The 27,427-nt window shown below is 36.4% G+C and overlaps 1 protein-coding gene across 3 annotated transcripts in view; it reads left to right on the forward strand.

Moving 5' to 3' along the window:
* JAM2 (junctional adhesion molecule 2) overlaps positions 1-27,427 on the forward strand; it is a 62,708-nt gene that overhangs the window by 12,537 nt on the left and 22,744 nt on the right. For all 3 annotated transcript variants that reach the window (XR_011432781.1, XM_014736322.3, XM_070252093.1), the window contains one exon: positions 22,893-22,958. Coding sequence is in view for 2 of the 3 variants with exons in the window: in XM_014736322.3 (XP_014591808.1) it covers positions 22,893-22,958 (66 nt within the window). In the remaining variant the exon portion in view is untranslated. The remainder of the gene's footprint in view (positions 1-22,892; positions 22,959-27,427) is intronic.

Raw genomic sequence — 27,427 nt, forward strand, 5'->3', positions numbered from 1 at the left:
CACACAGAGGAAAAAATTATTCTAATCTTGAGCTTAGAACATAATATTCCACTGAATAGTGGAATATATTTTAATTAAAGTTGCAAATATATTTTAAACTAAAGTAATTTAAAATAGCAGTTTTATTTTGAAACTACTTCATATTACAGAATAATGCAAATCGGTAATTATGTTAATATAGATATGAAGATTTTTAGCATAGGAAAAAAGAGATACAGGTATAATGTTTAAAAAAAGTTAAGTTAAAGTCCTATAATGTTATGTTCAAAATGGAAATATCAGTATTAACTCATGATGCTTTTTTCTTTCCCAAACTATATATTTCCTATCTCTGTCCACTAAAAAAGGCCTAGATAAAATCACAAGCTGTATCAGTCAGCTTTAATCAAGTAACAAATAACCTTAAAAAATCTCAGTAGTTTATCATCATAACGTTATCTTTTGCTTGAATTCCATTTTGGTGGCTCCAGGTCAGCTGCCAAATTTCTGTTCTACATGTCTTCTCATTCCAGGCCCCAAGGCTGAAGGAGCTGGCCCTGTTTGGGACAGTCTTTGTGGCCAAGGGAAACGCAAGAGGCACAACTAAACTATGTAACAGCTCTTAAAGCTTCCACTCAACATGGTATATGTCCACTGGTCAAAGCACATCTCATGGCCAAACCTGGACCTGGGGTGGGGAAGTCTATTCCGCCTGCCAGGATACCCTGGAAATCATGTGATTATAAGTGGGAAGGGAATGAGTACAGTCCTGCATCGCTTAACAATGGGATCACGTTCTGAGAAATGTATTGTTAGGTGATTTCATCGTTGTCCAAACATCATAGATTGTACTTATACAAACCTAGATGGTATAGTCTACTACACACCTAGGCCATATGGTACTAATCTTATAGGTACCACCGTTGTATATATGGTCTGTCATTGACCGAAATGTCATTATGCAGTGCATGACTGTAGTTGGGTATAATAATATAATCTATCCTACAACCCCATAAAAGTGAGCATACAGATTCTGATCTCTAAATACCGTTCACACTAGCAGTGAGTAGGGATCTTAGGAGGAACATCTGATCCCATGTTTAGGGTTGGGCATATGTCAGATGAGCCTGGGACATTTTGTTGTACCAGAAAGCACATTAGCTCTCAAAGATAATGGGTTTGTATCTGAATGACAGGAATCAGCATTAAAAGCCTCCCTTTGGCCAAATTGGAGGAAATTTGAGAATCAAAAATGAAAAATTATTGGATGCAATTGATGTAAAGATATTGAACATATTTTTTAAATGTATTAATTATGCAGATACTAAAAAGAGAGAGAAAGTCAATAAAATAAAATAAAATACTGGTCACCAGTCTTTGGTCACCATTAGAACCTGCTAAGTCAATTGCTCTTACTCTGATATTTGGCAATCAACATAAAGAATTAAGCCTTTAACTTGCTTTCCGTTATGTTTGTATGTGTAATCACATAGCCTTAATTGATAAGGAAAATTTCTGCATAGAATTCAAGTGAATAAATGTGCAAAGATAATGGAAAAAATAATAGAATCTAATAATCATCATCTTGCAACGTGTAATTGGTTCAGGATATGATTATTAATGGGTAAAAACCTTAGAGAAAATGTTGCTGGGGAACTTTACAATGGAAGGATTAGTCTGTTATCATCTGAAACCACTGATTAATCTTAGCATCATTAAAAGCAGGACAACCAAACGTTGTGTGGGACAATAGGAAGCACATAGTATTCCCCATGTAGTATTCTTGCCCAGCCCTCCAAAAAAAAAGAAGAACACATTGACCTTCACATTGAATCAAGCCTCTTGGCAAGCTAACTTCTTTTCACAGGAAGTAGAGGCACAGAATAAATGACACCACAAGGCTGCACCCAGACAAACTCAGAAGGTGGTTATTTTACAGAATAACTGACCAGGTTGCTACAACAAGTCAATGGCACAAAATGAAAAAATAAAACGGGAAGGGAGGAAAGGGCAGGTTAGCTCTGGATTAAAAAAAAAACAAGACAAAAAATCTAAGAAGCAGATGTAATGCTGAGATGCAGATCCTGATTCAAATACGACATCAGGGGAGCTTGACTATGGCTGGATATTAAGGAATTATTTATTTATTTATTATTATTTATTTATTACTAAGAAATTATTTGTAATTTTATTAGTTCTGATATAGATATTTGTCTTTAATTTGTATTGATACGTACTAAGATAATAAAGAAAATTGTTTGACGTATATGATTTGCTTTAAAATTCCTCAACAACAAAATGGATAGATGAATTCAATGTAGCCAAATCTTTATAGTTGTTGAATCCAGATAATGAATATATGGGGTTTATTGTTCTGTTCTCTCTACATTTGTGTATATTTGAAAATTTTTTCATAAAAAACTATTTAAACCTATAGAAACAGAAAAAAGAGAAGAATGTGCTAAATATATAGAAATTTTAATATTTCTTGTCTTGATCCCTCTGGGTTTTCTTGTACATTCCACCTTAGAGTCAACTGGCTTAAAGAGAGAATATATAGACCAAAGTGAGTCTATTTGAAATAATATCTGTTCTCTCAAACTCTACGCCTTAGCTAGGGTGGTTGGTGTAAGAAACCCAAATGCCATTTGAATAGCCCCCTTTTTAATCTGTTTAGTCTGTCTCACACTAACAGAAAAATAGAATGCCTTAAAACAAACAAACACCCTGTCATTAACTGCAACTCCAAGATCCTGGGTTAAACAGCAAAGTCCATTAGTAAATCCACAGCGTAACAGTTACATTTTTCTTCATGATGTAGCGTGGACGTTTCAGTTCATTTCTTTTGAAAGGGACTTTAATATTTTATTCCCTAAAATGTGAAAGTACCCATTAGATGAATGCACATCACATTCGTAGACTGATAGCAGGAAAAGGTAAATGTGAAAAAGAGTTCATTAAATTGCTAAAAATTTAAAATTTCTTTTTTGTGTATGTGTTTTTGTTTGTTTGTTTGTTTCCAAGGAAGATTAGCCCTGAGCTAACTGCTGCTAATCCTCCTCTTTTTGCTGAGGAAGACTGGCCCTGAGCTAACATCCGTGCCCATGTTCCTCTACTTTATATGTGGGAAGCCTGCCACAGCATGGCTCGCCATGCCGTGCCACGTCTGCACCCGGGATCTGAACCGGCGAATTCCATGCCGCCGAAGCAGAACGTGTGCACTTAACCACTACACCACCAGGCTGGCCCCTAAAATTTTTCTTTTGCACTTATTGAATGGAGCCTCATTCAATCAAGCCTTTCTTGTCAACCCTCTGGCTCTTGTAAACAACCAAAGAGAAAACTTGCAGCCTTCTTACAGGGTAAGGGCATATCCAGCTTTTGACATATCAGCTCAAGTACGTTTCACAATTGTTCATACTTTCTAAAATATCCACTTAATGTTCAAATCCATGTCATTAATAATTTAATATCAAGTTCCAAATGAATTCTTTGTGTGATTTAATTTCCCATGGTTCCTTCAACCCTGAAGACCCCAAAGCTTTAAGGATTCTCTAAAGAAGACTCTGGTTGTGGGGGAAGAATGGAAGAAATAAAGGCATTTAGAAGTAGTCTAAAACCTGTGTCAGCAGCTTCTGCACGCTATCAAGGTAGTCATTTATGTCAGAAGCTATTTCTATGCCAGAGAATCCTTGCCCCAAATACACTATGAATTCATGAGCAAGAGAATGGAGATGCTAAAAGAGGAAGGAATTTCGCTTCACCTCCCATTCCGTCACCTCTTAGAGGGGAAGCAAGATTGCATTACAGCTCTCTAATAGAATTTATATTTAGAGTCCTAATTATTTGAACAGACAAATCATCTTTCTCTCGCTTTTACCATTTTACACATTCAATTATTTAATCTTAAGCGGTGAGATCCCAAAATCTGCTGAATAATGATGAGACCAGTCAAGACGAGCCTTTGTCATCATATGAGCTAGAATGTCTGAGGAAATTTATTCCTAATTATTAGAAAATAAAAGGACAAATAATTTTGGAAGTGGGATACAGAAATACTTCTTTTGTAGAGCAAAGTTATGTCACCAGTGAGTGTGGTGAATATAAATGTTTCTTTTCAGAGGACAATGGATTCCCATCTTTTACCTGAAAGAATATCAATTACATCTTCCCTGACAGGGTGACTCAGGGACCTGTTTACACTGATTGGGATGGTGGGCAGAATCGCCTTCACTTTTTAAATTGATTAATTTTATAAATTATATTTCTGATGTGTATTTGACAGTGGCCCGTTATTGAATTCATAGGTTAAATGTCCATATGAAATGCCTGTACTAGATGTTCAAAGGTCCGCCTTAAACTTTAAACCATAAAAGGCAAGTTTGTTCACAAAGAAGCAAAAAGTATGACAGAAATAAAATGGAGCTTGAGATCTGAAGCACTGAGATTGTGTCAGTTCTGCTCTTAATAATGATATGGCTTTAGAAAACTACTTTTTGTTCAGCTCTTATTTTCCTTGTTTGTAAAATGAGGGGGTTTGATTTAATGATGATTACTGTTCTTTATAATTTAACATTTTCTGTTTTTGAATGGGAAAAAAATGTACCATACTTAGCCTGTGATGATAAAATTATTTTATATGGAGTTGTGAACACGTTTCAGTTCTAAACTGCCTCTTTTAGAGTTCTTATTAGTTAGAACACAGAGTTTGTTTTGAAAAGGAGAAAGAAATAGGCTCCAAAAATGGCTTGGTATTCATGGCGTTGATTGTACATTATGTTTAAAATTTCTGTTCGATGCAGTAAGCAACAGGAAGTTGCTGGAAGTTTTGAAGAGTGAAGCAATATACCAAAAAACGGTATTTGAGGTAAACAATAATTTTGACCCCACTACATATAGGATAAACTTAGGAGGAGAGGTGAGGATAGCCCAAATATTAGGTAATAGGGTCTAGGATTTAGGTGGCAGCTGTCAAAATTGTTTAGGAAGAGTTAAATCCAGAAGACTTTGAAAATAGAAATTGATTAGATTTAGTGGTCGATTAAATATGGGGGACATCAGAGAAATCAAAACAATACTTCCAAGTGTTGTAAACGTCAAGAACCAGAGAAACGGTATTTACATTGAAAAGGAATGATTATTTTCTCCATTTCAGGAAGCAACAAAATATCCAACTAAAAATGTCTCTACAAACCATTGGAAAGAGGATAAGAAGTGTAAATCCTCTATATCTGTCCCTTGAATTTAAGTGAATGTTCTAAAAATGGAAAAGTAGATTCACAGTGGAAGAAAAACATTCTCACTCTGGAAGGCTACATGGGGGTAGATTAGTGGGGGGCAAAGGATTGAACACTGAAGAACATGTCCAGTTAAAGAATATAAAAGAGCGGAGACAATGAAGAAAAAGCACTCTGGGAAATAATAGGCAACAAAGAGAACCAGCATCCAGGGAGCAGGGAGGAATTTTGCCAAATCAGTTGTTATCTGGAGCCCAGGAAGCTGAAGAGAAAGATCAGAGTGAAGTAAGGCAACCTGAGGGATTAAAAAGTAAAGAAAAAACAAAATTAGCATTTGAATGGAGCTTTATGATTGACAGAATACTTTCCCAGGAATTATATTACTTAATTCTCATGTGAACATCCCTGTGCGGTACCTAGAACTATTTTTATCACAGTTTTTAAAATGAGAAACAGAATTGGAATATTTTTAAGCATACTCAGAGGGAGGACTTGAAGAAGTTCGAACTGCTGGCTCCCAATCCCATTTTTTCCTCTATGGGAGACAATAGCCTTACTGGAAAGTGGAAGAAAAGGTAGAAGGCTGGGGAGATTTTAGGGGAAATGAAGGTACTCTTTTCTAGTGTTACTTTAGCATAAAAGTTCACAGGGAGAGTGAGAGGGGGCCTGTGTATCATTATATATAGATTTAGCATTAGCGTACAGTATCGGGCAGGGACACTGCAAGGATGACTAATTTCTTCTGTCATAATAAGAAAATAATTTGAATGTTCTGTTTAGAATGTGGTCAACCGTTTAAATATCTTAATGTGTACGTAAAATACTTTCTGACATTTAGCGTATTTGCAGTGTGGTCATCTCAACATTTATGAATGTCTTGCGCATTCACAACTGGAATTGAATTCAAAGCAGAGTTAACCTGAAGGGTAAGCCATAAGCCTGTAATAAATATCTCATGATCTGAAAATACTGTTGAACGAAATGGGAAAAGTATCCAAACATGAGCACATCCACTATTGTCAGAGATGTGTTGTTGAATTTAGTCACCCCGACAGCATCACAGATCATTTAAAAGGGAAATAGAAAACGTCCCCATAATTTTCTGGCCTTTTTTCTAAAAGTTAATATTAAAAGAAAAATACTAGTGTTGTCTTAAGCAAAAATAAATATTTTTATATATCATGCATTTCCTAAATTTTGTATATGTGTTTTTTTCAATTGCTATGCGCTATCTGATAGTAGGATACAAGGATGTTTTTTCCTTTATTTTGAAATAAAGGATAACTTTTCTGGCTAATTTGTTTGGTACCGTTTTGTAATTTCTTTTGTCTTTTACTACTTCCTGACTTTAGTTTCCATGGGAACAGGATCAGTGGGAAAGTATTTGGGACTCTCAAGATGTTGAGTCCAGGATTCTTAATTAGGTTTCAGGCACTTATAGCTTAATTAATATGAGTCTCTGTGTTATATCTTTGAAGGTGGAGAAAACTGGGTTATGACTTCACAATATGTTTGTCTTCTCAAAGATTTTTATTAAAGATTTAGCAGCCAGCTTTAAGATAATTTAAAGTGTGGTAGTACGTGCCTGAAAAAATAAAATACCTTTAGGCATACTATTCTTGACAGATAAGGACACTTAAGAGACAACAATTATCTCTGTTAAACTTATCAAAATTAGACAAATCTTTCTTAGCTGAAAATGTTATCCTTTGCAATACAGCATATTGTGAGTAGGAAGAATTATATTGGGCTTTGATTTGGAGCAGTGAATAATTCAAAATCAAAAGAGGTAAAATAGAGAATAATAGGATTGAAACGCTTCCAAACAAAAAAGGTCTTGAATAAATCCTGTGTCCTCTCCAATACCTCTTTTGTAGTTTTTTTGTGAGAACAATTACCACCAATGGAACATAAGATAGATCATAGGTTTTACTCTTAAAAATTAACTATATAGTTTTGTTACATCAGCTGTCTGTGTGGAGAACACGCTGAGTTTATAAAACAAAAGTTTCAAGTTTCTGTTAGCTGAGAATGTGTTCAAGGAGTTCTGTCAGGAACTACCAACAGGAGGGATATTACTGAGTTCTGAGCGACCTATTTGATTGAGTTAGTGATGGGTGGGGTGCTGTCCATTTGCTGGGCAGGGACCAGGCTGATAAACATGTGTGCCGACAATGTTGCAGAATAAAGAATTTCCCCGTGTCCCTCATCTTTCATCCTTCATGACTTTCCCAAGTCCCATCGCATATTCATATAAATGTGAACTTTATAACTCTCTGAGCTTGTTTTTTTTAAATTTTTTTTTTAGATTCCGTATATAAGAGAGATCATACTGTATTTGGCTTTCTCTATCTGACTTATTTCTCTTAGCATAAGGCCCTCGAGGTCCATCCATGTTGTCACAGATGGCACGATTTCATTCTTTTTTATGGCTGAATAATATTCCATTGTGTGTATATACCACAGTTTCTTTTCTATTCATTTATTAATAGGCACTTAGGTTGTCTCCGTATCTTGGCTATTATAAATAATGTTGTTAACATTTTAAGTGTAGATTAATATCTGATTTCTTCACTCTTTCTTCTAGTGTACTTATGTACAAGTATTTATGAATTAAAATATTATTTTGCCATAAATTATTTTCCTTTTATTTCTCTTTAATATTAAAGGAACATTGGGGGCCGGCCCCGTGGCCAAGTGGTTGGGTTTACGCACTCTGCTTCTCGGTCCAGGGTTTCGCTGGTTCAGATCCTGGGCGCAGACATGGCACCACTCCTCATGCCACGTTGAGGCAGCGTCCCACATGCCACAACTAGAAGAGCCCAAGACTAAAATGTGCAACTATGTACTGGGGGGCTTTGGGGAGAAGAGAAAAAAAGAAAGATCGGCAACAGTTGTTAGCTCAGGTGCCAATCTTTAAAAAATAAAAAATTAGAGGAACATTATATTTAATTCTCCAAATTCTACGTATATATACATATAAATATATAAAATATTGTATTATGTATAAATTTTGTTTCAGAATAGTAAAGGAGGCATCAAAAACATTATAAAAAGAGATTCTGATAGTGTTGAAAATGAATGAATTAAAATAAATGAATGGAAATTACAGGTATTTCATTATTGCACTAAATTCTTCAGTTTGTGGCAGTCAAAGACAGGAAATTCATTACATATTTTATTTTTAGGGAACCAGTTTTTCCCTTTCCAAGGCCCATTTTTAGTAATATGAGAGAAGAAAATTAAATGGGAAACAATGTTAAAATATAATGACTCTACAGAATGCACTGCAGAATAACTGTATGCATGTGTATGCACATTTCATTAAAATACGTTTAAGTGCCTTTTTCTTTCATATATGGTTTAAGGTGAGCATAGTTTAGAGTTATGCAGTGTCAAAATTACTTTTAGATTTTCATGCAAAGAGGCTATAAACTTTTAATATTATCAAAGAAATGTTGAAATATAACTAAAGCTTAATACTTTATTTTAATTCAACTAGTTAGTATTATCTGTGGGTCTAATATGGCAGGTGTTGTGCTTGATTAAAAACATATAGTTTATACTATATTTAAAACATATTTTATATTACATATAAATATGGTCTACACTATGTATAAAATATAGCAAAAGAAGTTTATACATCTGATTTGAAGACAAAACATGTTCAGTCTTGTTGACAACAGACATTTAGTTATCTCCTATGGTGCGTTAAGCATGATGTAGATACAAATATGTGTCAAACGGTTCCTAATGTCATGTTCCTAACACTATCCATTGGAAGAATCAGATATGCAAAAGATAGTTTGTAATTAAAAAAAATACTTATAAAAAGAGCTGTGTTAGTTAGAGGAAGGGATGACTATGCAGAGAAGGACAGAAGGGGCCAGAAAAGGCTTTACCTTTCCTGACATTTGAGTGGGTGTTGACCTATAACTAGAAGTTCACCATTTGTCAGGGGAGTGTTGGAGGGAGGGGATTCCAGGCAGAGAGAATGGAGAGTGCAAGGAGCCCAGGGGAGTGGGAGCCCTATGGTGGGTGACTTGAACGTAGGGTTTTTGGGGGGCAGTGATTGAGGGGGAGACTGGAAAGACAAGAGCCAGTTCTGAGAGGCCATTTGAAGGAATTTGGAATTCATCCTGAAGGCAAGGGGAAGCTCTGAAGGAAGGTAAATAGGATCAGGTTGTATTTTAAGAAGCTAAGTCATGTAGGAGTGAGGCAGATGAATTACAAGCTTATCCACATCTATATTCATCCTTAGCTATTTCCCTCCTGAATCAAAGGGAGAGGAGTCTCTCGTGTCAAAAGCTAATGCCTGACCTGTGCTCATGATGCTATTCTTTAGTCTCCTTGGGTCCTTTGCTTCAGCGGCCATCCCCTATCTCGTATTTCTTCAACTTATTTTCATTACTAGCTCTCTCATCACAGGCTATTGACATATTCAAGTTTCTACAATTTCGAGAAGGAAAAAACCCACCATGATTCTGTAGCCAAACTTCTTGAACTGGTGGTTTATATTTATTTTCTCCATTTTTTTACTGACCATTCAGCCCACTGCAAACTGCCCATTTCCCATGCTTCTGAAATCGCTATCATTGTATCACCAATAATTTACTAGTTCCTAAATTCTCGGCTTACTGTAAGTGAAAACCTTACTTGACCACCCTGGAACATCAAACATTGTCGATACTCCCTCCTTGAAAGTCTGCCCATCCTTGCCTTCTGTGACATCATTCTGTCTTAGTTTCTCTTCTTTCTCTGATTGCCTCTTCTCATTCTACATGATTTCCTCTTGGACTTTTTCTCTCTTATTCTTCCCCGGTGTTTCATGCTCTAAACTGTATTTCCCACTTGGAGAGTCATAATGCTCCTTCCTGTTAAAGGCTCTAATAAATCCTGCAATAGAGAACTTTAACTTGTTAAACCTGTTTCTCAAACCTTTTTGACTGTGGAACCCTGACCATTCTATAACATGCTAAAAGTCAATGGCCAATCTGATTGAGAGGAGACAGGAAGGGAGTATCAGAGAAAAGAACCAGGAAGGAGTGGTGTCACAAGACCCACCAAACGTGACAGATCATAAAGTGATATTTAAATTTCTCAAAGTGCATTGGAAAGGAAAGTTCCATGAGCAGTCAAGTGTTACTTAGGGCTTTCACAGGAGAACTTCCTAGAGGTGCTGAGACTTAAGAGAGGTCTTGAAAATTGGAAAGAATTTCAATCAAGAAGAGACAGAGCTCCCACTCTTGCTCACACCTTGTCTCCAAGTGAAGACTGTGTAAAAGGATAAGGAAGACTAGGTAAACTTGTCCTTGTCCTTGAGCATATAGACGTGGCTCTGAGAAGGGTGTTTGTTAAGGTTTAAAGGGGAGTGATTGACTATGTAAGGTTGCTCTAGATGAGCTTTCTCAGAACATAATCGACTATGGAACATTTTTTAAAATTATAGTGTATTGCTGAACTTCCAAAAGGAGTTCCTGAGATACACAGCACACTTATATTAGACAGCCCCAAATTAATTTATTCCTGTTATTCATTATGATGCTTGTATTAGAGTTCTCCAGAGAAACAGAATCAATAGGATGTGTGTGTGTGTGTGTGTGTGTGTGTGTATAGATATATATAAAGATTTACTTTAAGGAATTGGCTCATGCAATTAAGAAGGCAGGCAAGTCCAAAATCTGCAGAGTGAGCCAGTAAGCTGGAGACTCAGGAAGAGCCGATGCTGCTGTTCAGGTCTGAAGGCTGTCTGCTAGCAGAATTCCCTCTTGCCCTGGGGAGGTCAGTCTTTTGTTCTGTTCAGGACTTCTACTGATTGGGTGAGGCTCACCCATGTTATGGAGAGCAATCTGCTTTACTCAAAGTCCGCCAGCTTACATGTTAATCTCATCCAAAAATACCCTCACAGAAACATCTAGAATAATGTTTGACCACAAAGCTGGGCAATGTGGCCCAGGCAAGTTGACACAAAATTAACCACCATAATGCTATTTTTAAATTATATGTCAAAACTTTTAGAAGAAAATAATTTTAGTTTAAAAAATAAAACTTTTTACATTGTGTTATTAAAATTAGAATTTTTTATTAAATTTATTTTTACTTTTAAATTGCAAAGAAATTTTTAGAATAAGAACAGTGATTTAGGGGCCAGCCCCGTGGCTGAGTGGGTTAGTTTGAGCACTCCACTTTGGTGGCCTGGGCTTCTCCAGTTCAGATCCTGCATGTGGACCTACACACCGTTCATCAGGCCATGCTGTGGTGGCATCCCACATGGAAGAACTAGAATGACTTACAACTAGGATATACAACCATGTACTGGGGCTTTGGGGAGGGAAAAAAAGAGGAAAATTGGCAACCGATGTTAGCTTGGGGCCAATCTTCCTCACCAAAAGAGCATACCTAAAAAAAAAATAAATAACAGTGATTTACAGCATTTAAAATCACATTTTAGGTAACTACTCAGAAAGATATTTTAGGAGTTGATTCATTATTTTTAGCATCAAGTATACTCATATGTTGAATTTTTTGTTGCCGAAAAATGTGAAAATTGATTCTACACAGTGATGTTTTGATAGACTCAATGTTTTTAGTTTCAGATTGGCTGCTTCAAAACTCTTTGTTGTTTAATCTTGTGCAGCTCATCCCTTCACTTAAAATATTAAGCATAGCTCTTTATATTCCATTTTCATTTTCTTCATAAATTAACAATCTCCATTCATTTGGCGAATATTTATTGAGTATCGACTATATACCAAGCATTACTCATGGCCCCTGGAATGTAGGTAAAGAAGATAAAGGCCTGTGCCCTCAATGCATAAGTATTTTATATAGTGGGTTAAAAGATGGATAACTGCTATGGAAAAAGGAAAAAATCAACGTAAGATTAAGGGAATCAGGAATTTAGAAGGGAAAAGGTCAGATGAAGGTGGGGTTGTGATATTGAATAAGGCGATCAGTGTAGACTTCGTTAAGGAGGTGTCGGTGTCTTTTGATTAGAAAGATTCTATTCCCATCTGTGACAAAGAGTTAGGTCTCAGTTATAACTGAATACCCTTTCCTCACCCATCTGGACTTTAATGTTGCTTTTTGTTTGATTTTAGATGATAGTCAAAAAGCAAGCTGTTGAAAATGGCAGCGGTGGTGCTGCAATGCCATTGAGCTGTTCATCCCAATGGGTGAGAAGTCAGTTCTGATACCGCCTCATCAAAAACTGAAATGCTAAGACTGACTCTACATAGTTTCAAAATATCTGATTGATTCTGTCCCAAACCTAGTATCCCATGCTACGTAGGATATCAAACAGGCATTTTGCCTAAGTTATGTTATAACCATTAGACTCTTGCATACCATATTTAGACACAAATACCTTTGTCCATCTTTATGATACTTGATCTGAATAAGTTTCAAAAATTGCATCTCTAATAGCACATATTTATTTCCTGACCATTCTAAGATGCAGCTCTGAGGGCCCCACTGATTTGAATGTACGTAGTTTGTCTTAGTCAGTTCAGACTGCTATAACAAAAATACCATAGACTTGGTGGTTCAAACAGCAAACATTTATTTCTCACAGTTCCAGAGGCTGGAAGTCAGAGATCAAGGCAGTTTCAGTGGCTGGTGAGAGCCGGCTTCCTGGTTGCAGACGACCAGTTTCTCAGTGTGTCCTTGCATGGTGAAGAGGACGAGAGAGCTCTTTGGAGTCTGTTTTATAGGGCACTAATCCACTAATCCCATTCCTTAGGGCTCCATCTTCATGAGTTAATCACCTCCCAAAAGCCCCACCTCCTAATACCATCACATTGGGAGTTGGCATTTCAACATATGACTCTTGAGGCATAAACATTCAGTCCATAACACAGATGTTCATTAGACCATTTCTTTTGCTGTTCTAGTTGATTGACCCTGAGAAGTGCATTTTGGTGTTAGCTCACAGCTGGATGTGTAGGACTAGTTTTGAAATAAAAGAGTGAGTCAGAGAACTGTCTTTTTTTTTTTTTAAAGATTTTATTTTGTTCCTTTTTCTCCCCAAAGCCCCCCGGTACATAGTTGTATATTCTTAGTTGTGGGTCCTTCTAGTTGTGGCATGTGGGACGCTGCCTCAGCGTGGCTGGATGAGCAGTGCCATGTCCGCGCCCAGGATTCCAACTGACGAAACACTGGACCGCCTGCAGCAGAGCGCACGAACTTAACCACTCGGCCACGGGGCCGGCCCCTGGAGAACTGTCTTGATCAAAAGAAAAGGGAAATTATTGTTCCTGGATGCAGGGTACCTGAGAAATCAGGGTAACTAATTCTGAGCAATCTTGCCTGACAGTTATAAAATATGACAGTTAAGCAATGCCAAACCATTGTTTCCATGCTCTACCCTTCAAAATAAATGCTTCTTGTTCCTTTGGCTTCCTGAAGACTAATCAAAGGAAACATGAAGCAACAATAAGCCAAGATTCATTCTCAAATCTCTTCTGGAAGTATTTTATGGTAATAGAGTTGAATTAATAACACACGTATGAAACGTAAGGGCTAAAGTTTTTTGAATCATCATCCAGCAGGAGAGTTGAAAAGTAAAATTCATACAACTCTCATATTTTAAGAATTGAAGTTTGAGAGAGAGTGTGTGCTCAGTGGTTGGTCATATAAAATCTTTAGTATTTGAAAGGTTGAGCTATCAGAAAACAGACTGTAGAGACCACTTTCTTTGTTGTGGGTGATCAAATCTAGAAAGCTAAATAAACTCAGTAATAAGGAAAAGCCCATGATTGTGTTCAGGGATGGATTGCTAGAGCCATCATTAAGAAAAATTATACAAAAAAAGTCTCATTCTTGCAAATTGTACCAAATGTGCACACATTGCTAGGCTCTCGCCACCTCATCCCCAGGGCCTTGGGAGGTGCCCATGCAAGTGAGGGCCCCAAAGCTTGAGCCTCCTTAAAGTCGTGGTCAGTCTGCCTCCCTTTATGTGCCTACTCATTCTATTTTATAAATCTTCTAATTCAGGAAACGATCTAAAACAGTAGTGCTCTGTCTTCGTTTGAGAAATGCAAAGATAACTTCATTTGCAGATTATAAACTTAACAGATTGGTGATATTAGAGAATCTTTTTGATACTTTTTATGTGAATCCCTATAAAACACCATTTGTATTCATAACTGCATTTTCGTGGTTTTAAAAAATGAAAACATTTGATGCATTGAACTGTTGTAGTGATTCCTGAGATTCACTCAGCAAGGCAGAGAAATAAAACTCTGAATATATAAAGAAACTAGGGTTGGGGGTAGAGAGAGGTCAGTAGATGGTAGAGTGCTGTCTTCTCACATATGTTACTTAAGTGGATCTATAAGTATCAGATGACCGCAGAATAACCATTTCACTATGTCCTGATCCAAACAGCCACTAAGTATTCTGTGTGTGTATCAGCTGTTTGGACATTTTGTGCAGCGATTCCCAGATTTGCGTACCTTGGTGATTCAGAACCAGAGTTCAGAACCCAGATTCAGAAACTTGGTTTTAACTGTTTGCCCAGAGCTGACCAAAACTCTGGAGAAATGATTTACAATACCTGTTCTCAAAAATTATTTATGTGGTCAAGTGGTTAAGTTCCCACGCTCCGCTGTGGTGGCCCAGTGTTTCCGTCGGTTCAAATCCTGGGCGCGGACATCAAGCCACGCTGAGGCAGCATCCCACATGCCACAACTAGAAGGACCCACAACTAAGAATATACAGCTATGTACCGGGGGGCTTTGGGGAGAAAAAGGAACAAAATAAAATCTTTAAAAAAAAAAAGAAAAAGACCCTTTATGACTAGACAATAAAAAGATAAACAATCCAGTTTTTTTAAAAAAATTATTTATGTGACAATTATATTAGCATGTTCATTTCTGCTGAGAAATGTTAACTCAAATACTTTTGGTGGTTCTGGACTTTTAATCTTGAAATACCATATTGAAGTTTAGGAGTTAGGAACTACAATTTTAGATTAAATGGCAATGAATAATTGTAAATTAAAATGTCATCAAGCTCTCAAAACCTGATGCACCAGCTCTGCTATAAGGATGTGCCAGAGACCCAACCCAGACCACATGGGTCAATTAGTGAGGAGAGAGAGTCAAGTTTGTTACTCTTCGCCTCTCCCATTTTAATGCTCTTTGTCATTACACCATGTGTTCTATTTTGATATTTGACATCTTTAGTAACTATTTCTTATTTTACACTAATAAAGTTTTAGGGCCATCATTTCCTGGCACCTTAATCTTAGGGAGAGTCAATTATAGCATAGAATGGTCAAGAACCATGCCTTCCATTAAGTATGTGATTCTTATTGACATCAATTTTGAAGATGATGTTTTTCCTCTTGTCTTGAGAGTCTACTGGATTTGAGTCAACTGTTGTCATGCATCTAAAATCTATGGTTAATGCCATTGGTTAACAAATTGTGTTTGGCTCGATTGTCACTTGGAGCATATCGAAGAAAGATCTCAGAATCCTAAAATGGCTTCTTTCATGTCCTAGTGGGGAGTATTTGATGAGAAATTCAGCCATTGATGGCTTTCTGATGCCATTGGCCACCATTAAACATTTGAAGATGTGCTTGAAGGACATTTCTTTGAAAGTTTTAAGAATTTATTTTACCATACGAAAATTGATTTACTTTAATATCACCTGAAAAATTTAATTGTTCAATTGTTTGGGTAACAGAATGCCCTGAAATTTTCCCTAAATTTCCTAATGCATATAACTTATATGAAAACAAGTTTATACTCAGTTCTGAAACACCAGTCATACTTCTTGTACTCAAATGAGTAAAAAAACAGAAAAGGGGAGGGGGCACAAAATTTTTGTGCAGTAGATAATAAATATACAAAGTTTATTCAAATTAGTTCATTCACCATAAACATTTGCCCATTAACACTTTCTCTGTTAAAATGGTGGTTTGTTACATACGGTCCGAATAATACTTTTACAAGCCTAAAGATTGAAAATGGATGTGAAGCCATCTGCAGAGTGTCTGACAGTATTGTGTTTGGTACTGCTTTCTCACAAAGCCCTGTGGTGATTTGAAAATGTGGAGTGGGGGCCGGGGGTGTCTGTGGAGCCAGACTAACTAGATGTAGATGCACATCTTGGCTTCCCTGGTTTCTAGCGTTGTGACTTTGAGCAAGCTACTTAACCTCTCTCAATAGTCGCATCTGTCAAATGAGGATATTAACACAGTGGTGTCACATCTTACTTAGATGCTAGGTTCTTAAGGGGAAAATTTATTCATAGTCAAAATCATCCTTAAATTCTTTAGGTCATCATTAACTCACCAGGACATCAGCCACGGGGAGCTCTAAAGTCAAGCACATCTTTTACTTCCTCTTGCATTTTGGTGTGGCTTCTCTTTCTCTAAAAATAGGATATCAATGTCTCATTAAGAGGAAGGGCCAGGATGTCCAATTTGAGAGACTAGAAGGGCATATCTGTCTGTTTCTTTGTCTGTCTCTCCCTCTCCCTTCCTCCCCACTTCTCTGTCCCTCTTCCCTCCTCTTTCCTTTTCCCCTTCCCCCTCCCTACTCTCTAGACCTACTATGGTTGAATGACAGTGAGATAGATGAGCATATCATCCATCTCCTAATTCTTACCTCATTGGGTTATTTCCTATCCATATAAATATTTATTAATAGTAAATATTGGATGGTATTATTTTATTTGTTACTGCTAGCCCTACACATCTTTTTTATATTTGTTAGTATAATAATTAGATATCAGTGATTATCAAAACCACATGGCTATTAATTTTTATTCTTGAAAACTTTTAAAATAATTTATATCTGCAGATTTTATAACTTGCTTTTATGCATGGTACTCTCTGTAAAGTACCCTTAAAACAGACAAAAAACCTCTATAACATGTCAATTTTCCTAATCATGTTTTCAACTAACAGTGTTAATTTAAATAGCACTTTTAAAGTAAATTTTAAAATTGTGGTAGTATAACGTAAGTATTTATTCTTAGTCCAACCAGGTTATTATAGAAGAATGAAAGACAATATAAGAGCTTTTCTTCTTACAATTGGGGAGAAAAGAAACACAAAAGATGTCGCCTGACTAGGAATTACTTGATTTGGAGTTGTTAGTAGTTGTGGAAATAATTATCTCTTAACCTCATTTTATGAACTTCTGCCAGCGATTTTGGAACACATCCATAACTGTTAAAGCTGTTTTGTAGCTAACTTTGAAACAATCGTTGACCTCAACCAGTGGACCTACACACACAATTTTTTGTTTATTTTTCTATTTAACTTGTTCTGGAAAAGTGACCAAAAAATAAAAATCAGTTCAAGAAAGCAGCCAACAGGGACTATTCCTAACATCTGTTAGGGAAATGTTGATACAAAATCCAACATTTTGTTTTCATAAGAAGAGTTACTGGGTGCAAGTTAAAAAAAACAATAAAACTGAATTCCAAGACTAGAAAGGCTGAAACAAGGTATAAATCTTACAATAAATAATTTTTTTTTTAAGATTCAGAATTTTCTGTTTAAATAAGTTCATCATAAGTCACCACACATTTTAAATTTTTTTCCTTAATCAAAAGCAAACCTCGAAGTAAACCGAATTAGAGGAAGCAACAAAGCCAGAAGGAGAAGGTGCTTAAAATCACAAGAATAAATATTCAGCTACCAGGGAATACTACTGACTTACTAATTTATTAAAATTAATTCTATTTATAATTTTTTTACCTTCATACTTTTGCGAATTTATATTTTCTGAATTGACTTTTTTTTCTATTCAGATATATACATATAAAAGTTATGAGGAAAATAATAAAATTCCTGCAGATAATGGCTGTTATTTTCCATGGAACATTTTAAAGTGATTTTTGAAAATTTAAGAAATCTTTCTCAAGAAAAGTTTTAGCAAGTAGAAATCTGAAATTGAGAAAAGGGGAAATGATTCAACCAAGTCCTAAATTTTCCAGTTTCAGATTACGTTAATGCTTGCCTCAAACGAAAGATGGCCCCAGCATCCTGAAGAAAATAAACATTTTCAGTAGGCGGTGTGGTGTTTGAAAAGTTCAAAGATATGATGATGTGGAGGGAACAAAGATTATCTTTTCCTATTTTGCCCAGATTTTCCCCTTAACTCGTTTCTAGGGAGTATGTGTCTTCATTGTTTTGTCTAAAAAGTGTACTAAAATAGTTCAAAAATCACAAGAAACACCAGTCATAATCACAACTTCTCTGCGGGCACTAATTTACACATTGCTAAAGGAGAAAAGAGACTTTTTCAAAGTGTGCTTTGAAGGTTTCACAGAGTCATGGTTTAGAATCAGAATCGTTGGCAAACGCTCAGCAATTGTGTCATTTAAATGTAGGTGTAATGCACAAGGACATACGAGGGCCTGTCTTTTCTCCAGCTCCGCTTAAGAGGATTCTGGCTTAGTCAGCTTAGTCTCTTCCCTACCTCTGCTCTCTGAAGATCTGGCCCTACCTTTGGACTCTACAAAATAAAGTTGGGGAAGAAGATGAGGAGGAGCTGGAAAAGAAAGGCATGAGGGGTGGGGATGGGGTTCAGAGGAATATGGGACATACTCTGGTGTGTGACAGAAGAGTATGGAAAAGGGAAAATGAATGTTTAAAAAAATTACTTGGACCCTTTTGTGGTTTTTGAAATATACAAACAAAAGAGTTATTTTAAAATTATCCTTTGGTGGCCTTGACACCTCTCTATGACTGAGCCACATGGGTCACTGTATTATATAAATATTTTTACAGCTGTCAATAAAAGAATCAGTTCAGTCTTACATTATTCACGTGGACACCAGGTCTGCCAATTTCCCAAATGAAGATGTTCATGATTTAAAGATATAGAACCTAAACAGTTGAACGATGTTAGACAGAGAAGCTAACAATGTTAGACATTTGAGTCCTATAGAATTTTTTTTGCTGAGGAAGACTTGCCCTGAGTTAACATCTGCTGCCAACTTTTCTCTTTTTTTGCTTAAGGAAGATTAGCCCTGAGCTAACATCTGTGCCAGTCTTCCTCTATCTTGTATATGGGTTGCTGACACAGCATGGCTGATGACTCGTGTAGGTCTGCACTTGGGGTCCGAACCCACGAACCCAGGCCGTTGAAGCAAAGTATGCCAAACGAACCACTCTGCCATGGGGCCAGCCCCCGAGTTTTCAGATTTTTAATGTCACAATTAGATTTTCTGTCTAGGGAGACAGAAAGGAAAAAAAATTATCCAGAATAGCTTGTATTCCTTAGGAGTGATAAAGTCTGGCACAGTGGAAGACTAATTTACATGTCAATGTACATATAGATGAATAAATTTTTAAAAATCCCATGTCATATGAAGGATTTTTCTCTTCTTCCATGAAATGTAATAAATTATTTCATGGTTAAGAAATTCTGATCTCATAGGAACTCTCAAAATCCTTGAACTCATGGTTCTTTGCTCTCCTGTAGTTTGTTTATTTCTATTCCTGGCTCTCCAAACCAGCCTAGCTGTAAGTCTAGAGCAGTGGTTCTCAACCAGGTATGAGTTCCCCACTCCTACCCTCAGGGACATTTGGCAATATCTAGAAACATTTTTGGTTGTCATGACTTTGGTGAGGGGAGGATACGGTGGGGATGCTATTAGCATCTAGTGGATAGAAGCCAAGGATACTGCAAAGCATCCTACAATGCACAGGACAGCCTCTCACAACAAAGAATGATCGAGTCCCAAACATCAATTGTGTCAACATTGAAAAACTCTTGTCTAGAGCCTTCCTTCTGAGATTACCTTGGGGTCCTACTTCTCTAATCACAGTTTCTTAGCTTCTACCTTGTTGTTATGCTTCAGAGCCAGTCTTTTGCCTTCATTTTAGCCACCAATTTCTCAACCTATCCCATCTTCCTTAGACCAGTGGGCCTTTGCACCTGGCATCTTTGTTAATCTGCAGTCCTTCCTCATAGTGCAGCTTGGTGGGAATGTGATGTGGGGCCCAACACAGTACAGTAGTAAACAATGTAAGCTTTGGGTATAGACTAGATGAGTTCAAATCCCAGCTCCACCACTGGCTACTTGTATAACCTTGGCCAAGTTTCTTACCCTCTCTGTGCCTCAGTTTCCCCAACTGAAAAATGTAGATAAAAATGGTACCCTACCACAGAGAATTGTTGTGAGAGTTAAATACTTGTTAAGTACTGGGAATATTGCCTAATACCTAAGTTCTTAATAAATGTTAACTATTGTTGTTCTTTCTCAAGAGCCCACTAAGTTTCATGTTCTCCAACTCACTTCCTCTTCTCTACCCTAAGTCTGGGGAAAAGGTATATTTTACTCATGATGGTTTCTCTCAAATGTTTGCCTAAGCTATGAGTCCTTTCCATTTCCTGCATGACCGGGTTTCTAAATATGGAAAGTCAGGAAGTGCTCTGCTTTTCTCTCTGGTTTTGGCTACCCACATCCCCTCCCTGAGGCAAAGAACACTTGGCTACATGACGGTAGGGGAGGACAAGGAGGGGAAAGGGCAAATACTACAGAACATTGTTGTGGATGGCACAGAATTCTGTCAGTAGTTGGAAAATGATGAGTTATTAAGTAGACGAGGATGGCTACTTCTCGGGCAGTGCCTGATTTTCTGGCAAGAGTGATCATGTGGATTGTAGTACCTTTCACTATGATGGGAATTGTACAAAGAAAACCAAGTTTGGGGGTAAGCAGAGTTCAGTTTTACCATGAGTGTGTGGTGCTCATAGGAAATGGAGATATATTTATATACCCAGCAGAAAGAGGAGTCTATCAATTTAATCTCAGGAGAGAGATTAGAGCTGGAGGAACAAATTTAGAACTTTTTAGCAAATTAAATGATAGTTGAGTCAATGAGAGTATAAAGGATTATATAGAAAGGAGTTAATTGAGTCAGAAAAGCAGTTTCTAGGTGGATGGATGGATGGACAGAACAAGGAGAAGAAGAACCCAGGGGGAGACCTTATGAAGACTAGAAGAGAGTTATATCACAGAATCCACGAAAGTCTACAGAGTCAGATGTCATAGAGAGATTAAATAAGATAAAGACTGAAAAGTGTCCATTGAATATGGCAACAGAGAGGCCATTTTTGTCTTGGTGAAAACAGGGTCAGTAAATCATATAAAGACGATGGTAGTGTGAGCAAAGAAATAGCCTTTCTAGTAAATTGTAGAAATGTGTCTTCAAGAAATAACCTGTAGATTGTTATGATCAGTTTAACTTGGTCTTAGGTTATTTCATATATGATTTCTTGGGTGAATAATGAAGGACGGCGCTTGAATTGTTTTGCCTAAATTGTTTACTCAAGATGACCAGCAAGAATGCTTTGCATTATTCTGATTTTGATATAATCAATATCAATCCAATATTATATATTTATAATGTCTCGCCAAAAGAATTGCTTGCCTTCAGGAACTCTTCATTAGTAGCAGTTTGATCTGACTCCATTTACTGGATTCTTCTCATTAGTATACAGCAAGGAGTGGTCTCATTCATTTGTTCAACAAATATTTATTATACCTTGCTTTACGCCAGGCACTGTTCTAGGTGTTCGAGCCATGTCGGAGAATACAATAGGCAAAAGATTGCCCTTGTAGCGTTTATATTTCAGAGTTGTATACTGATAGGAAGTGATTTACATTATTTTTAAACATGGTCATTAAACTGAACTCTAAGAATGACTCTGTAAAATGAAGTATCACAAAGTGATACATATCAAAGATTGAATTGGAAAGTTTTAATTCCTGATTCTGTTACTTTCTTGTTTAAATCCAAATAATGCCTACCACACCAGATTGTTTTGAATATTGAATTTTATAAATTTTTTTTAAATATATACAAGTACTTTTTTAAGTCAATGCACCTGCATTTATTTATTTGTTTGTTTATTTATTTATTTATTGCTGGGAAAGATTCACTCTGAGCTAACATCTATTGCCAATCTTCCTCTTTTTTTTTTCCCTTCCCCAAAGCCCCAGTGCATAGTTGTATATTCAAGTTTAAGTCCTTCTAGATCTTCTATGTGAGCCACTGCCACAGCATGGCTACTGACAGACAAGTGGTGTGGTTCCACACCAGGGAACCAAACTGGGGCCGCTGAAGCAGAACACACTGATTCAATTTTTAAATGAAACTTTCTATATAAGTTTATGGGAATGATGATGATGTCACCATCATTATCATCATCATCACCATGTAACTATCAGATCACGTTAGCCACAATAATCATAATGACTCATTTCTGTATGATATAGGTATAGTCAGGGCTAAGTTCTGAAAGCAATTTATACCCTTGAATAAGGCACTAACAATAATTAGCTTTTATTTGGAGGACAATAGCCTGTGATAGTAGATTGCATATTAAGCTGAATTGAGGACTTAAGCTCTTGTTTCACCATCAGCCGTCTCAGAGTGTGTTATCTGTAGTGGGGCCCTAATAGATTCATGGGTTCTGCTTTAGGAAATGCTTAAAGGCCAAAACCAAAGTACAGAAAATAGAAGAAACTTATATGGTTTGGCTTGGGTTTTTTATTTTGATATTTTAAAACATTTGCTATGAATTGTGTAAAACTGTCACCATACTTTAGGCCAATATTCTTTAATATTGCATCCCTTTCAAATATTTAAAAATGACCTTTTGTACTGTTTTAATTGTCCTCTCTGTTTTAATCTTTCAGATCATAAGGCCTATGGATTCTCTGCCCCCAAAGACCAGCAAGTAGTCACAGCAATAGAGTATCAAGGTAGAGTGCCTTACTGATTTTCATGGGTTATAGTATTTAAATGACTCACGAGGATGGTGGGTTATGTTATCTTTCTATTTGTCAAGAGCCTCTGGCTCTCACTAATTCCTTAGCCTGAAATGCTGCTCCCTTCTGTTTGCACCTTGAGAACTCTTTCTTTACCTCCTCAGCAGAAATTTGGGGACATTCAATGAAAGACCTGATGTACACAGGTCTCTTATTAAGTAAATTATCTGCAACAAAGCAAATCTAGTTTATGAAACTGGGAGATGGAGATCTTGCAAAGTTTGCAGCCAGCTAGATATGGTAAATGGAAAGGAACACTGCAAACCCCACTCTACGTATTTAAGATGACGTTCATATAGCCCATTTGGGGGTGCCATTTTATGGCTTCCTAAAAATATTTATAAGGGAAAGAACACCAAAACATCAACAACAAAATATATTTATCAGGGGGATTTGATATTTAATGGGGGTAAAGTTTCAGTTTTACAAGATGAAAAAGTTCAAGAGATTAGTTTCACAACAACGTGAATATACTTAACACTAGTGTATGGTACAGTTAAAAGTTAAGACGGTAAATTTTAAGTTATGTGTATTTTACTACAATTAACATTTTTTGAAAAGGATCTAATAACCAAAAAAAAATTTATAAGGGCTTTTATAAGCTTACTTCAAATATTGACCATCTACTACTTTTCTGAAGGATCTTTTATCTAGAACACAATAATATTACCAGGCAACCAGAAGAATTACAATGTCTTAAATGCGATGCTTGTTTAGGCCAGAGATTGCAAACATTTAAGGCAAGTCCCAAATGTCTGATCTCTCTTCTTCAAGAATATCTTAAGTTCTGGAGTTGGAGAGAGATGGGTTTGAAGAAAGGAGAAAAAGAATAAAGAAGACGACTGGGGTGGGGGGAATGAAATAAATAAGTATTTCACCAGTTCTTTCAATAATACCTGGCGCATAGTGTTATACACACTTGCTCAGTAAAAATATGCTATAATAGAAAATCAGCCCGTCATTCAAAAACAACAAATCACTTAAAAACAAATCACTTAAGTAACTATTTAGGTTAATCAGCTTCTTTTAAGTCCTAATATTTTACATGATTAAGGTAAGAAAACACTCTTTATCATGATTAGTTTTAAGTGGGGAGAGGTGAGAAGAGGAAATTAATGATTGGGGGCAATTCAGGATTATGGAGCTCTTATAGCGAGGGTTAACAGGCTGGATGAGATGCCAATAAGGTGACGGGAAAGGCCGGAAGAGTGAGCACAGTGAGAGGAAAAGAAGGGTCAGGATGTCCCTGAAGAACAAAAGAAGTGAATTTAATTTCTCCTACTTGTTACTTTCCTGGAGGTTCTTATGATGGGGTCCAGCTGGTTTCCATGGATACACATCCCTTCCCCCAGGCCCTATGCCATGATATCTGAATTAGGATGCCAATGTTATGTTCTTTAGTCTTACATTACTTTTTAAAAAATTTATTGAGGTGAAACTCACATAACATAAAATCCACCATATTAAAGTGAACAATTCAGTGGCATTTCGTATATTCACAATACCGTGCAACCACCTCCTCTGTCTAGTTTCAAAACATTTCCATCACTCCAAACTAAAACCCTATACCATTTACATGACTTTTAACGCATGTTTTATTTTTAATGTGGAAAATCCTTCTATAATTTATTACAATCAAATGTTAATCTTACTCTCAAATAAGTATTTTCTATTTTTTTGTTTTGCTTCTCCTTTTAATTAAGAGTTGCATTTTGATTCTATTTTGTGTGTGCCCCAATCATTCCAACTTGCTTCTCTATAAAGCAAAGATAAATTTCTATCTTCTTGAATATTTTAATTTTAGGATATTTTATGCAGTAACTTAATTTTAGTTAAAGTCTAAAATATTTTATGATTTGTGTATATGTGTATGTGTGTTCTACCTAGTTCATTCAATTTTTTGTCTCTTGTCTGTCTGATGTCAACAAATCGTGAATTAATTCCTTCTTTTCAGTACTGCTGTTTTCCATCACTTCCCATAGTGATGTCAAAAGCAGAATGAGGCTGAAATGAGGGCAGCTCTGCCAGGCTTATAAATAATATGAGCAGCTTTATGCAGAGAGTGTCCAACCCTGAAAGCTATAAATCAGAGTTTGATAGCATGCTTTTCTCCACAGAAATAATTTCTGATGATTCTTCAGAACTACTTTGGTTGTATCAATTTTCTTTTTGTGTTATGTATATTTTGATGATTTTTAACTTGAGCACGGGGAGTAAAATCAAAAGAGAGTCAACAATTCAGAATCCTAAAAACTTAAAATTTACAGTGATTCTATCTACGTGATTCCTAAAGTGACTATTTTGCTACAGGCAAAAATAGTTATTGCTAATACTTTTTCTAGACAAACAATTATCTTTTATAAATCCAAGTGAAACATTTTTGGCAGTGAAATAATCATTTTAATAGAAAAATTTAGTGCATTTCTCTGTTTTAATATGCCTTGTTTTGAGAAAATATGATTTATATCTATATTATATTCTTTGCTGTCTCAAACAGAGGTAACATTTTAGTTCAAAGTTGTGTGATTTTTAGGTAAATTTGTGATATATGAAGTGTGAATTTCTATCATGTCAAGGCAAGCTTACAACTGCAACTAAGAGAAGGTCCTCGTGGGTGAAAGTAATAATGACTATTTATGGAGCATGTACTATATACAAAGTACCATGTGCACCCAAGTATATAAATACATTATCTCATTTAATCTTTACAACAACTTTGTGAGATGAGTACTGGTTTCCCTTTTTTTTTTTTCATTTTACAGGTGTGAATATAATGTTCAAAAAAAGTTAAGTAATTCACCCAGTATCACACACCTGGTAAATGGCAGCTGTCTAACTCCAAAGCTTGTGCTATAAACTACTGTATTATGGCATAATAACCCTGAGGGCTAGATGCAGGATCATGCTGGCCAGGAGTGTCAAATTTTGGCTGAAAAGAGTGTGGAGAGTCCCTGGTAGTTAGCTTCTAACTTCACTTGGTTCCGTATCCTCAGAGTTGACCCTGTAAGTGCAGGAGGCTTACTGTTTCTCACAGTTCTAGAGGTCAAGGTGTGAGCACCTTAGGATCTAGGCAGTGGCAATTCCCTTGGAACTCTCCCAGAGAACCACATGGCGAATTCTAAAGTCGAATGCTAAATTCAAATTCTAGGGAATTCTATTTCCCTCTTTTAAGTCTTTGGTCAAATGTTACCTTCTAAATGAAGTGAACTCTGACTACTGTATTATTTAAAATTGCACCCCCATCCTCCAGCACTCCCAAACCTCCTATACTTTGCCCTACTCTTGTTTCCATAGTGCTCATCGCCTCCCAGAGTTCTACATAACTCACTTTATGATGTTTCTTGTGTGCCTGACTCCCTCTGCAAATTGTAAGATCCCAAAGGGCAGGGTCTTTGTCTTGCTCACTGATATAGCTCTAGAGCAATGCCAGACACACAGTCAGTACTCAATATATTTCGGACGATTTGGCTGGAACATTTCTCCACATTTTACATAGTCAATGAGAGGGAGGCTGGAGTGCAGTCACGACAATTGGAAAAACCATTGGTTACATTTTCAAATATAATTTCTCCGGAGATTTTTCAGAGCAATGAGTACAGAAATCAGGAAAAATTCACCAAAAGGGGCGCAGGCGCGTGTGTGTCTAGTTAATTGTATGAAACAATGTGATTATTTGAATATAAATTTATTCTGAAGACCTAGGAGTGTGGGCTAAATGTGAGTGTGGGTGTGTGTTTAATTGTTGGAAACTCCACAAAATACGGGAAGGAAACCTATCTAAAACTCAAGACTCCGGAAGGTCACCACCCATTCTCCTTAATCAACAGAACAGAACCATGTTTCCTCAGACAAGTCCCTCAGCACACATTTATCTTTGGAGCATAATTGTAAACACGTCTATAAAATGATGTCTCTTAAAACCTGCTTTAAAAACTTTAGACATCCTTGAAAACAACTTTTGTTTCTTTTTTTTTCCTTGCCTTCCTTTTTTCTGTCCTACTTTTATTTTCCGTTATCTTTTATTCTGTTTCTGTATTTATAGCATTATCTGTGGAACTAAAAAAAAATTAGAAACTACATATAACAAAAGAAAAATCATAATTTGATCACACAGAAAGGATCACTGGGTTAATATTTTCATACATATTCATATAGGCTTTTTGTCTATGACTATGTATATTTTTAGTAAAATCTAGGATAATATTATAAGTATTGCTCTCTAATCTACCATACCATCTAATATCCTGAATTCTTTTTAAAAATGACATTAAATCTGCTTAACATCAAAATCAGAGGTATGGAAAGGATTTTAACATAATTTCTATGCTAGTCAAAGATACTGTGCTTTTTAGGTCAAACAATATGCATTGTGGAGAAAAACAAAGTCTCAGAAATATGAAGTT

This window comes from Equus caballus, chromosome 26 (genome assembly GCF_041296265.1).
Source record: "Equus caballus isolate H_3958 breed thoroughbred chromosome 26, TB-T2T, whole genome shotgun sequence".
NCBI lineage: Eukaryota > Metazoa > Chordata > Mammalia > Perissodactyla > Equidae > Equus > Equus caballus.